The sequence below is a fragment of the Leucopleurus acutus genome (assembly GCF_964270905.1).
Source record: "Leucopleurus acutus genome assembly, chromosome: 4".
NCBI lineage: Eukaryota > Metazoa > Chordata > Mammalia > Artiodactyla > Delphinidae > Leucopleurus > Leucopleurus acutus.
The window spans coordinates 69457538-69471330 of NC_139146.1; the positions used below are offsets into that span (position 1 = coordinate 69457538).

At 37.6% G+C, this 13793-nt stretch overlaps 1 protein-coding gene across 2 annotated transcripts in view; it reads right to left on the bottom strand.

Moving 5' to 3' along the window:
* The window catches only part of GABRA2 (gamma-aminobutyric acid type A receptor subunit alpha2), a gene marked incomplete at both ends in the record, with an annotated part of 120040 nt that extends 113973 nt beyond the window's left edge, over positions 1–6067 (bottom strand). Inside the window, 2 exons of one of the 2 annotated variants that reach the window (XM_082838556.1) lie at positions 3326–3441; positions 5976–6067. In XM_082838556.1, coding sequence (XP_082694682.1) covers positions 3326–3441; positions 5976–6067 — 208 coding nt within the window. The remainder of the gene's footprint in view (positions 1–3325; positions 3442–5975) is intronic. The other variant, XM_082838555.1, reaches the window with a different exon arrangement.
* Positions 6068–13793: the final 7726 nt, after the last annotated feature.

The following is a 13793-nucleotide window of genomic DNA, read 5'->3' on the forward strand; positions in this document are numbered from 1 at the left end:
TATATTTTGTTAGAGTCACCATATGCAAATCAATATTTAGGTAGTGACAGTACAGAGCATTTATGATACAATACCTTGCCTCAATAAGTTTACGATCTTGTTAAGGTAACAAGAGACATATAAAAAGGTAATAAATAATCCAAGATAGCACATAATAAGTACCAAATGAGATACAAAGCCAACAACAGCCAAAGAAATTCAACAGAGGGAAAACTGAAGCTGGGTGCTTCAATTCAGTTAAGAAAGGTTATTACTGAAGAGGACCCACATTGAGGTGGTCTTCACAGGAAAGGAGAGAAGGAAGAAGAATAATTCCAGTGAGAGGGGAATATTTTCCCCTCAAAGGCTAAGGGAGCAGATTTGAATGGATTATCAAGAGAAAATGAATAGATGTGTTTGAAGTACAGGATAGATGGGTGGCAAAGTAAAAATTAAGCCAGAGAAGTAAATTGTAAAAACCTTGATTGTCATGTTCGGAACCTATGGGAGGAGGGAAGGAATTGATTGTGTTTAACTGCTAGTATGTTGTGCGTACACTGTAGTTTATGTAATCCTCTCAACAACACTATAAAGTAGAAATACATCATGGCCATTTAATTTATTTATTTTTTTAATTTTGGGAAGGTATAGTTGATTTACAATGTTGTGTTAGTTTCAGGTGTACAGCAAAGTCAATCTGTTGTACATATATGTATATCCACTCTTTTTTAGATTCTTTTCCCATATAGACCATTAGAGAGTACTGAGTAGAGTTCCTTGTGCTATACAGTAGGTCCTTGTTAGTTATCTATTATATATATGGTAGTGTGTATATGTCAATTCCAATTTATCCCCCGTTTACCCCCTGGTAACCGTAAGTTTATTTTCTACATCTGTAACTCTATTTCTGTTTTGTAGATAAGTTCATTTGTACCCTCCTACAGGGGAAAGGAAATAGTCACCCAAGTCCAGGAAGCACAAGAGTCCCATACAGGATAAACCCAAGGAGAAACATGCTGAGACACATATTAACTGAACTAACAAAAATTAAATACAAAGAAAAAATATTAAAAGCAGCAAGGGAAAAGCAATAAATAACACACAAGGGAATCCCCATCACGACCATTTTAAATGAAAGGAAACAGCGATTACCTGGCCAAGACACAGTTTTGGGTGTGTAGATGGAGAAGAAATTCTAATCTAGATCGATCTGCATGCAAGGCCTATATTCCTTCCCCCCTACCCCCTCATCACCATCTACAGAAAGCAATGGGGAGCTATCAAAGGTATTTGATCAAGACAAGAGAGTAATATATGAAAAGTATTGACTACAAGAAGACCAATCTGACTGTGAAATATTAGCACATGTCCACTATCAGAGAAGGATTGGGGAAGGAAGACACTAGGCAAGAAGAGCCACTTTGTCTATTGCATTAACCTACAGAATGAGTGACAAGGATCTATATTCGAATGCTGATGACCAAAGTAAAAAGAATGGAAGAGATATTTTAAAAGAAATATGAGGAGATGAATGGCAATATCCATGTCCTTTAACAGGTAGTTTTTACTTCCCAAATATACACCCACAGTGTAAACATTTCTCTTAAAATCTCATAGACAAAATCCAAGATCTAGCTTAAATATCTTAAGTCTTTTTGACAGCACATGATTTATTAAAAAATAATAAAATCTAAGCCTTGGGAAAATATCTGCTTTAGTGCAATCTACCTCTCAAATCACCATCATGAATTATGACAGCCTCATGCTAAGCATACTTCTGTTGTATGAGTTTGACATAAGCTCCTTGCTATATATGCTAACATGGACAGTAATGCCTTCTATTCATGGTCATTAGAAATGTTAATTACTAAGAAAATATTCTTTTCCTTTAGTTTTTCCTTCTTTTAACTTTTCTTTTAACTTTTTATTTTATATTGGAGTAAAGAACTTATTTACAAAATGGAAACAGACTCATAAACTTGAGAGTTTTTCTTTTAGTAGACTAAGTATATATTAAACAGTTGAATTATCTCTGAGAGATACAATGCATCATACTTCTGAACATTATTCTTCCCCATCACTTCTCTCTTGAAATGCAAGGTACCACTCAGGATTCAAGTCCAAAACCACTATTAATTAAATGGCATATTATTTAAAAACAAGTTGGGTCTTTTCCAAGCTTTTCTGACTCCTGAGCAATGCAAACCATACAATTGCCAAATATGTATAGAATTAACAACCACCTACATTTTTCAAAGACAGTATTGACATAAACATCCAGGCGTTTTGTCACTACACATCTTTTCAAGCAATTTAATATTGCCAACCTGGTAATAATCAGGCTAACTATATAAACCTTCAGTCAGTACCAAGCATTCAACTAATTCATCTTAACTTTGAATTAGTTATTAAACTGAACATCCTAATTAGTATAACATACATTTGATAAATGTGTGCATGCAGATATATACATATATATATATATATATATATATATATATATATATATATATACATCTTATGTTAGAATTAATGAGTAACAATATTTTGACTCAGAATCCTTTCAGGAATTACACACCTACCTTACTTGTACATAATCTCCTTAGTATCACCCATCTATGCTAAAGGATAATTAAAATTTAACACATTAGCCAAGCCTAGTTTCCTTTACCTTTATGGATAAAAATAGATCTGTTTTTCTGAGTTGAGAATGAATATTTAAATTTGAAATCAAACTGTGCCACAGGTCAATAAATTAGGCCTACAGCTGAAGTATACCCAAAATGTCTTTGAAAGTTTCAAGAATGCCAAACCGGTGCTGTATTTTAGAAACGTCACATGCACGTGTAAAGATATATCATCACGGAATCCTGTGATGATTGCTAAAATTTATCTGGTTGCTAAAATTCAACCCAGATACTCTTTTATATTTTTATGTTTCCCGTTTCTATATATCTGTACTAGTGTGAAAGTAGGCATCTGCAAAATTCAATGAAGGAAACGAAAGATACTATATAAGCATATCTGCCCAATAATGTCACGCTTTCACATAGTCTAAGTTTGAAAAACTTAGCCATTATAAATAAATTAATTTAAAAACTATTCATGCACAAAGTCTGGGCTCTATATGACTTCAGGTAGTCTATAAAAGGTATGGTAAATACATTATATCTGTATAAAAGGAATCAGAGATAATGTTTATTTCATATACCTTATTTTCTATTACCTATGTTTTTTAATATGTGACAATGCATTCATGTGTAAAATGTATTAAAATATAAATATTACCCTTAACTTTTAAAGGCATTATTTTGTGAGCATTTAAGAAAAGGAAAACTATTTTTACCTCCCAGTCCTGGTCTAAGCCGATTATCGTAACCATCCAGAAGTCTGTCTAGAATTCTTGTAAAGATGGTAATGTTATTTTTAGCCTCATCTTCTTGGATGTTAGCCAGCACCAACCTAAACAGATAATTTTACAAGCTGATATATATACATACGTGTGTTTTGCAAGTGCCAACATGCTCTTCCTCCTTGATTTGAATTTTAAGGCTCCCTGAGCTATTAGTGTCACCCGTTTTCCTCCTTTTTTTTTTCCACTCCTTTAAATGCCAGTATGTCTATAGAGAAGGTAAACATGCTGTTGGAAATAGATAATAAATACTAGCTTATCAGAAATTTTGATGCCAAAATTATTTCAGATTTCTATCACTTCGCATTTTGTGTGACCTATTCAATTTTTCTAAAATGCACTCCCTAGAATATATTATGATGGTAGATTATCACATGCAGATACTATTAGTAATGTTGTTCTGCATTTGGAAAGGTACAAAAAGCAAAGGGACTACTGAAAGAATTCTTCAGTGATTTGAATATTAATTGGAAAATAAATTGCCTCCTTGGAGGCACAGAATTTTTCCATCTTTCTCAGAAATGTCTTTTCTTTTTATGTCTTTTTCTCTTTTAAGCCAAGATGATTTTCTAACTTTGGGTATACCTCCACCCAATGGCCAAGCGCAATATAGACATCAGGGGAACTCCGCTGGCTGTGTTCCAGACTCCAATGAAGTCAGGAGGTGGAGGTGGGCTCTGAAAGCATCAGCAGCACAGACACAGCTGCAGAGAGCCTTGGAGGAGTACCCCTCCTGACTGGTCTCTGAGGAGAGCAATAGAGGTCATCCAAAGATTAAAATGCCCAGCTACTTTGTGTGTGTGTGTGTGTGTGTGTGTGTGTGTGTGTGTGTGTGTGTGTGTGATAAATTTGCGGAAAGAATAAGTGGTCTTAAAATATCACCAGAAGAGGGTTAGAAACACTGATTTTCTCCATTATTTCTCCATCAGAAAGCCAGACACCTGGTTTTGTGACATCCAGCAATTTGGTGCAGAAGCAACTGGATGTATAAAACAGAATGTCCCTTTTTGCTGCCATTTTTTTCCCCAGAATGATTCAGAGATTTAAATTACTGGTCCAGAAAAAGAATCATTTATATAATAGAATAAAATACTGGCATGAGCATTACTGGTCAAATATAGAACAGAAAACTAGTAGAAGAAAATATGGTTAAGTACTGAGGATTTTCAATGATTATTAATGGACCACAGTTTGTTCACTCCTCTAAAATCAAAGATTATATGTAATTGCATTCTGATCAAGGTGTACTGTGTGAAATATCATTGACAGAATTCATTTGCATTTAAATGATTACACAGCTAGTAGCTAAAAATAGTCATAATACATCGAAAAATCAGTAACCAACTTCAAGCAAATATCCTCTTGGGAGAAGAGAAAACACTAAAATATTGATATAAAGATAAACATTAAAAAAATTATGTAAGCAAATTAGTTCAAGCCTCAAAAGTTTTTATGTTGCCTTAAGCTAACTTTAAAACCAATCACTAAGATCGTCATGAAGTTCCACTTAGAGATTTTCACTGGAAAGCGTTTTTTAATCACATGTCACATTTTCTTTCTAAACTCAATATTAAGATATTAAATGAGGAGCTATTTTCCAATTAAAAATAAGACCTCATAAAGAGATTTCTTCTCAGTTCTAGAAAGTATTTTCAAACTTTGACAATTACGGAGACAGGAAAATGAAAATTTTAAAGGGAAATAAAGGTATCATAAAATCAAAAACACTAATTTTTTTAAAGGAATAATTACATGGACATTATTATGAATCATATTTTAAGTTCTCTGGCATTTTGAAAACCATACCCTAAATTTAGGCAATTAATAAAAGCTGCCCATTGATGATAAAAAAAATATCAGAAAAGACTACAATTAAGATGATGCTATTGAAAACAACAGAAATTAAATTTGATATTTGTAGAATACAGGCAAAACAGAAGTTGTTACATTTTCAAAGTAAGTACTTTTTATGACAGTACCATTTTAGAAGTAAAAATTTCTAAATCAATAATATGAAAAGTTGATTAATAAATCAAGCTTTTGTTTTATTTGTTTGTGATTGTGAAGTTGTATAGTACCTCCACCTAGAGGTTTCAGATCCACACATCATTTAGGTTTTCTATGTTGACTGAAAGAGCCAAGACCAAAAGGAAAGAAAGACAGAAAGAAAAAGAAAAGAAAAAAATTAACACTCAAATCATTTTAGCTTATGCTTTTCTGTTGGGCTTAAAGGAAAACTGATGGTTTCTTTACTGAACTTTGGTGTTATTATAATTGCATATAACAACCACTTCAATTCCTTGCAAAAATATGCCATCTAAAGGGCACTCTTTTCTTCCGTGATTTATTTTTTTAGAAAATGTTTGTATTCACTTTTATATTTTATCGCTAAAAACAAGAAGCAGCGAACTTTTAATAGTCGCTGTCATTTAATAGTTCTGTTTCTTGGTACCATATGTTTTCATTAGAAATGATCCTTCAAAATATTTCAGCTTCTGAAAAGCCACCTCTGCATTGATAACATTCAAGAAACACACCTTCACCCTGAATTTAAAATGGAAAATACAGTAAATAATTGTCTCACCTGGCTGGGTCCCACACCAAGAAAACAAGAAGCAGCAACTGTATGTTGCAGATGTGCAGTTTCATCTTCATCACCACTCTTTGTAAAGTCATGGAAGAAAAACAAAATACACTTAAAATTACATTCAGTCCCACCATCCAAATAGCCCAAAAGAATGTCATTTCAACTGGGAATTGGAGTTAAAGATATAGAGATTATTCCAGTGGAGTGTGTGTAGGGTGTGATGACTGGAGGAGGGTCTTTTCTTTTCTTTTCTTCTTCTTTTTTTTTTTTCTATTAACAGAATGATGACCAAATAATCAGACTTTGCTCTGCCAGGAACTTCCCTCAGCCACATCGTCAGCAAACACTGTTTTGTGGACACACACACGTATTAAGAACACACGGGACCCTGCACTGACATTTGAGCTAGAGAAAAGAATGGGTTGGAGGGGAGAGTGAAAAAGGGGAGGAGAAACGGGTATTTCGTGCCACATCCCCTCAACCAAGACCGCCTCCGCGACCACAGCGGGAAAAGCAAGGGGCAGCCAGCCCACTTTTTTCGATTATTCTTCTTTCATTACAATGAACTGCAGTCCTCACGTCTTCACTACTTCAGTCCTTTTAAAATAAAATAAAATCACCTCCCTCCCTGCCCAACCACAGTTGCCCAAGACCACGTCTTGGAGGCAGCCGGGTTCGGATTAACTGCTGCGAAACAACGCGTTTGACAGCTGTTCCGGAGCCGAGGACCGCAATCCGAGCCGGAGCGTGAGGCTCCGGGATCCAGCGGAGGCAGGCAGGCAGCGGCGATCACAGCGTGCAAAGTTAAAAGACTATAAAAGAGCCAGGCTAACGTGCTGCCGGGCGGGCGTCTCGGATCTAATTGTAGTTGCAAATAGGCTTCTGGTGAGGAGTATCGAAATTATTTTTTAAACATGCTGGGGAGGAGGGGGCGACCTGAGCCGCTTCGGTTTCCAGGGACCATCGGAGAGTGAATGGGGGGAAATGAGCCATGCACGGGAGGCAAAGGTAAATGGGAAAGCAAGGGTCCCTGTTGGGACCAACGTGTGCGACCTTACCTGAAACGGCAAGCAGAATTGGGTGTTTTCCTCCCTTTGCCCTGATCTAGAGGAGATAGGAAACTTGAGAGAGAGAGACAGACAGACAGACAGACTGCAGCAGCCCGGCGAGCGGGGAGCGATGGGCTGGTAGCAGCCGAAGGAGAGCGCGAGGAGTGGCGGCGGCGCGAGGAGTAGAAGGAGGCGAAGGCGTCCGTAGTGGCGGTGATGGGCGGAGGAGGAGGAAGAGGAGGAGGGGGAAGCGTTGGCAGGAGCTGGCAGGGTGCGGGGGGGACGCGAGCAGAGGCGCGGTGCGCGCAGGCAGCGGCGGGCACGAGCCCCACGCCTGGAGGAGGAGGAGCCAGGCCCGAAAGGAGGGCTAACGAGGTTCTCGGCAACGCAGGGACGCCCCCCTACCCCCGCCCAGATACCGGGTAACCGCCCACCGCCCGCCGCCCGCCGGGCACCTGCCAGGGCACATCCCCAAGCGGCGGCGAGCGCCTCTCCCGGCGCCCACGCCGCGCCGGAGGAGCGGAGCCCACTCGCCGCCCGGGACTGCGCCCCGCGGCCGCCCTCAGGGACTCCCTGGAGGCCCCGAGGTTCCAGGGGGCTGCAGGTGGGTGCTGGTGCGGCTTCGGGGACGCGGTGTGTTTGTGCGGCCCTAGATCCCCGGGACCTCGCCCTGCCGCCCGCCCCCCAGCGTGCCCTGGCTCCGGAGCGACGTGGCTGCCGAGGAGAGGTACAGCTCCCGCTGGAAGGCAAGGGGACTCATCACGCCTGTACTTGGTCATCAGCGCATCCACGCAGGACCAAGTTCGAGGCATGTTGCGTGGAATCAGACAGCAGGAAGTTTCTCAGATTTCCTGAGCCCTTCTCCTGTACCACTCATTCCTTCACACTCCTGCAATCAGGACCAATTTCCCTTCAAAGCTCTGAGGGCTGGAGACTTCCCTGGAGCTGGTCAGTCAAGTCATCTGCAAATTATTGGGAAACCCGCTCACTCTCAGCAATTCTTTTCCCCAATACCTTTTCACAAACGTCCTCCCTACCTGGAGGACAAACTCAATCAACCTCTCCAAAAAAGTTTACGTACTCCCCACCCTACCCACCTCCACCCCCAGCAGAAAGGAACCTGCTGTGCTTCTACTATCTCTGCAAATTCTTTCCGCAGCGGGGCGGGGTATGTAACATGTTTTGAGGTTTTCCCCCTTTAGGGGTTTTTGCTGGTGTAGAGACCTGTTGTAATTTCAGTCCCATCGTACACTTTCAGCCTTGTGCTTAATTTGTCTCATTTCTCTTCTACTTTATCTGAGGCGATAAGATCCAAACGTGCAACTTGAACAACAACAAAAAGAGAGACATTTTCCTCTTCGTACTGCAGGTAAGACAGAACGTTATGCACATCCTTCTAAAGCAAAGCAGAACGGGTGTTTGTCTCTTCAAGAAGTTGTAATAAATGGTAGACATTTTAAACGAAAAAACAAAAAGTATGCTGATATGTTTCTGTCCCTTTGCCTTCAGAGTCAATATATGCCAAACACTTCAATTTTGTTAGATATGAACCCAAAATTCAGATATTTTTCCTAGATGGTACAGTTTCATAACAACAGGCACTTCTAATCGCCGGTAAATTTTAGCATTGCTTTGAAGATTATGTGAGGACAATAAAACCTTTACATTGCAAATTTTTCAAGCTGTTCTTTTTAACCTATTAATCACCACTTTCTAAATGAGCATTTAATAAGCTACAACCTAAACAAACATTTGCTCTACTTAGCTGCCTCTGTGAAGAATGGAACACCACCCAGCTTTCTCCTCCATCATTAATATTCCCTTCCTGACTTGCCCACTGCAGAGTCTAATTGAAATTCACAAAGATAAAGGCATGCCATTTAAAACCTTGCAACTAGGGAATCTAAACATCTTCTACTTAGTGTGAACACTTCACTTCCTACTGTATTTTCCTATTTTCCATTTCTATGAGTCAATCTTTATTAAGATCTCTATCACTTCGCCATTTATATTACTACTAAGTTGTTTATATTTTGATAATGAAAGTTGAACAGCCCATGGTTTCTTCCCAACCTTAATTGCTATGCTACAAAATTTCTCCTTCATGGATGTACAATTTTTGTAAATATCTTCATAGATTATTTTCTTACCACTGTAGTCTTTTCCTTGGGTGCCAATGACGAATTATGGATTGTAGCTTTAATTGTTTTATCTCAAAATTTGTATTTATTGGAATTTGTTCTCAAAAAAAAAACCTCTACCATTAGCACCCTTAATAAATTTGTAATCTCACTGCCGTATGACCCGTTTATGTGGAAGTTCACAAAGTTCAAGCTGTTTTGGATGATTTTCACCGTTTGCTTTTTAAAAAACTATGTTAGAACAATCTATAGATTTGGATATACACTTACTTGAGAGAGACTCAGTAAAAGCTAGATTCAAAAAATTCATTATAAAACCATGATTTTTAGTTCTTCCCCACAAAATGCCTTGCAATTTTATTGAAGCTGGATAGCTGTGATTTAAACTTCAAAGTACATTAAAGGAAATGGAAATCAGAAAAGCCGATTGCAAGCACCGGACCTCTACTTTTATTGCTATATCTTCACTGATATTTCACTGTGTTACTAGTCCAGTCAAATTTCTTCTAGGATTGTCCAGCTTCCACAAATATCTGAAAAATCCAGCCTGATATCCTTCTTTCCTCTCTGTGATGGAGTGCAGCGAACTGCCTGTGATTTGAGAGCCAGCCTGCGTAGGTCATGACTAAGCTCTTCCTACCCACTCCTTGTGGAGCAGGTCCTAAGGCAACCAATCCTGTAGAAGAACTGACAACTAGTCGGTTACCAGTAAATCCAATCCCGCCCAGGCTAAAGCAGTGCAAAACCTTCTGTTTGAACATGTTTGAATTACTCTCCCACAAATTGGATTTAGGGGGGCGTCACTTCTTATATAGTTCCCATCCCTAACAACCAAGTCCCTAAGGAGATTTCCACATGAGGACCAAGAAAAAAAGAAAATGAAGAATTGGGAGATCATGAATTTTGTCTCCTGATATCTCACAATATTGTATAGTTTTAAAATTCATTTAAAATTTAAAATTCACAAAACTGTTCGTGTTTTTTAGCAGATATTTTGTAGAGCTTCCTTTTTTAGGGCTCAGTTATATTGAGACTTGGCACTACTGCTCCAGGGAACTACTACTCCATAATCTATATATAGGGGACCTAATGAATCTTTAGGTTCTATAAGATGTGTATATAGGTATATATAATATATGTACATATATATTATATACATACATACATGCATACAGAATTACAGATATTTATCTGTAGAAAGACAGATACCTGAACTAATGAAATAGGCATAAGGATTTTAATGAGAATAGCATTTATATAATACATTTCTACAAAATGCTTTCAGTCTCACTGTCTTAGTGAGTCCAGTCATCACTGGGCTTAGTGATGTTTATATACCTTGAAGAGAAGTACCAGAATTACTTCAACAAGAATAGCATCTCACCATATTTACAAATTTTTAAATATCGGCATATATTTCATATAATAAATTTATATACACTTTACATTCTTATGAGTCATTCATTCAAATGAGAATATATATTTGTGAAAAAATAGAAACTAAAGCATAGATTATCCTGTTTTCACAGAATTAAATATTATTCTGTACTTTTCCCCAGAATACTTTACTAATTTCAAAGTATGCTTGGAGTGCAAGTCTGTTCTCACATATTCACCACATTATCATTCAAAAAAAGAAAAAAACTGGAGCAAATACCCATTTGTTAATTCTCAAGTGGAAACCATGGCTTGGTGAAGCTCCATTTTTCCCTGTAAGTTGAATTTAGATAGATAGTTCTAATATGTCCACTAGACTCCAAGATTTTGCAAGAAGAGACAGCTGGAAAGTGGGAGTAACTAGCCTTATAAACAAATAATTCCAAAACTACTCTGTTACATTAATGTATCTAGGTCACATTTCATTACAGCTAAATATATCACATACACTAACTTGGATACACTAATGCACATTACCTTCTTCAAACAGAATAACTCTCTGTTTATAAAATAATTTTACAAACCCTTATCCGACTTGCAAATCAAATATATCATGCATTCTGGTGCATTTCTAAGATATTAAAAGTTTAAAAACTAAAATCCTAGTGATTTCTAAGATTTTAAAAACTACTTACATCAAACACAGATACAAAGTAATTTGAAAGGAAATCCTTTTGCTATCCTACTTCGTGAAATTATAGGCAGAATATTTTCACGTTATTCAGTTGCTTCCTAAAACAAAGAGAACATTTCAGTAATGCAAACCAAAAACTCCCTCATTGCAAAATACACTGTGCATTTCATTGAAGGATAAGCTGCTACATGATTGGCAGCTTTTGCCTGTGAGGCACGTTCCCTAAATAATAATCATTGTAATGAAAATAATAAATGTAAACCTATAATGTCTTCATTAGTATAAAAGCTTAGACCCCATTCTAAATACTTTGCACAAATTTATTTAATTAATCTTCACAAGCAAGAGGTTATTATTATTCCTATTTCGCTGATGCAAAACTTGAGGCACAGAAAGGTTAAGCTAGCTCAGGTATTCCAGTTGAGAAGCCAGGAGTAGAGCCCAAGCGATATGGTTCCACAGTCTCCACGTTTAATTATTATTCTGTATTACCTCTACATTATTCCTTGACAGCCAAAATTTTAGCTTCTCATGTGTAGTCTCACCATTGAAACTTTGGACAAAACATTTAACTGTTGAAGTCTTGGTGTCGTCTGAGTAGTGTAAGTCTGTTAATAACAGCCGTATATTCATTTAACAAGTCTTATTTAGTGTCTGCTGTGTATGTACAAGACCCCATTAGATACCACTACTCAGGATATAATTATGACTAAGGCATGGTCCCTACCCTCATGGGAGTTTATATCAAATTGAAAAGGCATAAAATAATGTATGTTGTTAATTGTAAACAAATTAACGACTGAAGCCTATACATGTACTCTAAAAACTTTGTTTGTAAAACAATACTACTTTTACTAAGGATAACATACAGCATAAGAAAAAGAATGCGACATAGGGAGTGTTTCCTTTAATAATTTACAAATCTAGATGTTCCCATGTAACAATTAATAAATGGATTCTTATTATTAAGAACATGATTAAGTACCTTCTATGAAACAAACAAAAAAAACACTTAAGCCCCTAGGCCCAGGAAAATTTTATATCCAGAATAAAAAATAATCTATTTTATGGGGATATTTTCTGAATAATAACACCTCATCAGGAAAAATCATGCAGAAGAAACCACTAACAATAACAACAACAAAATCAGAGGACAGAGGAAGTCCAGGACCTAATTTGAGCCTATGTACATACATCTCAGGTAGGATAATATTGGTCTCAACGAAGGATTATTCCAATATCATTATTTTTAGCATCAAAGCTCTTCCATCGTGAGAGGAAGAGAGAATATACATATTGTGAAGAAATAAGTGAAATACAATCAGGCTATGAGTATTTCATGGTCAGTCAGAGAGACATGAAAGAGAAAATAGAAACCAATTATTTCAAAGAAAAATATGAATAATACCATGGCAAATTAAATATGGATACCAAATAATTTTAAATAATAATATGTAGACCATTTCTACTTTCTAGAGACCTCTTTTATTTGCCAAAGTGACCTGCTTATAGATGCCCAGTAAATAATTGCTGATCTCTTTGTAGAGTTAAGCACTTTGGAACACAAAGTGGGAGCCTTGGTTCCAGAGTTTAAAATGTCATGACCTTTGGCAGTCACAGCTGTGATATATGGTAACTCTTGAAGCTCTCACCATCTCTCACTGCTCCCTATACATCACTGGAAGTCACCTTCTTTCCTCAAAAGGTCTCTTCTCTGGTGTCCTCTATCTTACCACCATCCTCCCACCAAAATTCTGAAAAAATGGATTCCCCGAACACACACACATTTACTGTTGCTGAGAACATACCTCCTATCTATCCCCATCATCTGACCCATTCTACCCATTACCAGTCCCATCTCCTGAGCTCTGTCCTCATTTGGACTATTGCAATGCCAATACATAGTAGCCAACTGGTTTCTTTACCTCCAATCTCAGTTTTTTTCAGTTTGTTTTCTACAGGACCAAGAAAAGAGTCTTCCAAACAATTCGATAGTGTCTGTCAATCATTTAAAATCTTTTGTTGATAAAAGTATAAGGTGCAAACTTTTACACATCACATATGATCCCTGTTTATATCTCCAGCCTCAACTGTGATCTTTCCACAGACACCTTGTCACACACATGCACATGCCAGCACGCACACACACACACACACACACACACACATACACACACACACATCCATAATTAGCATTCATTTCTCAACATCATCCCGTTCTCTACACTCCCTACAAAGGAAAGTGTTTACATTTCTGTTTCTCTCAACAGCCAGTAGTTTCATGTCGCTATGCTTTTGGTTATCATTGCCCCTTCAACTGGAATGCCATCTTCACATTGTCTCCCTGGTGAGCACGTCACGCCTCAGCCCTATAAACTATTTCTTACCCGTCTAGATACAATTGTTCATATTGTCCTTTTGTGTGCCTGCTGGACTTAGCACAGGCATTTCACATGAAACCTGGAATATCCCATTTAACTTATTTATTAACTTTTCTATCTCACACCTGTGAGTCTCATCATAATCATCTTTACCTTCCTGGTGCCTAGCATAA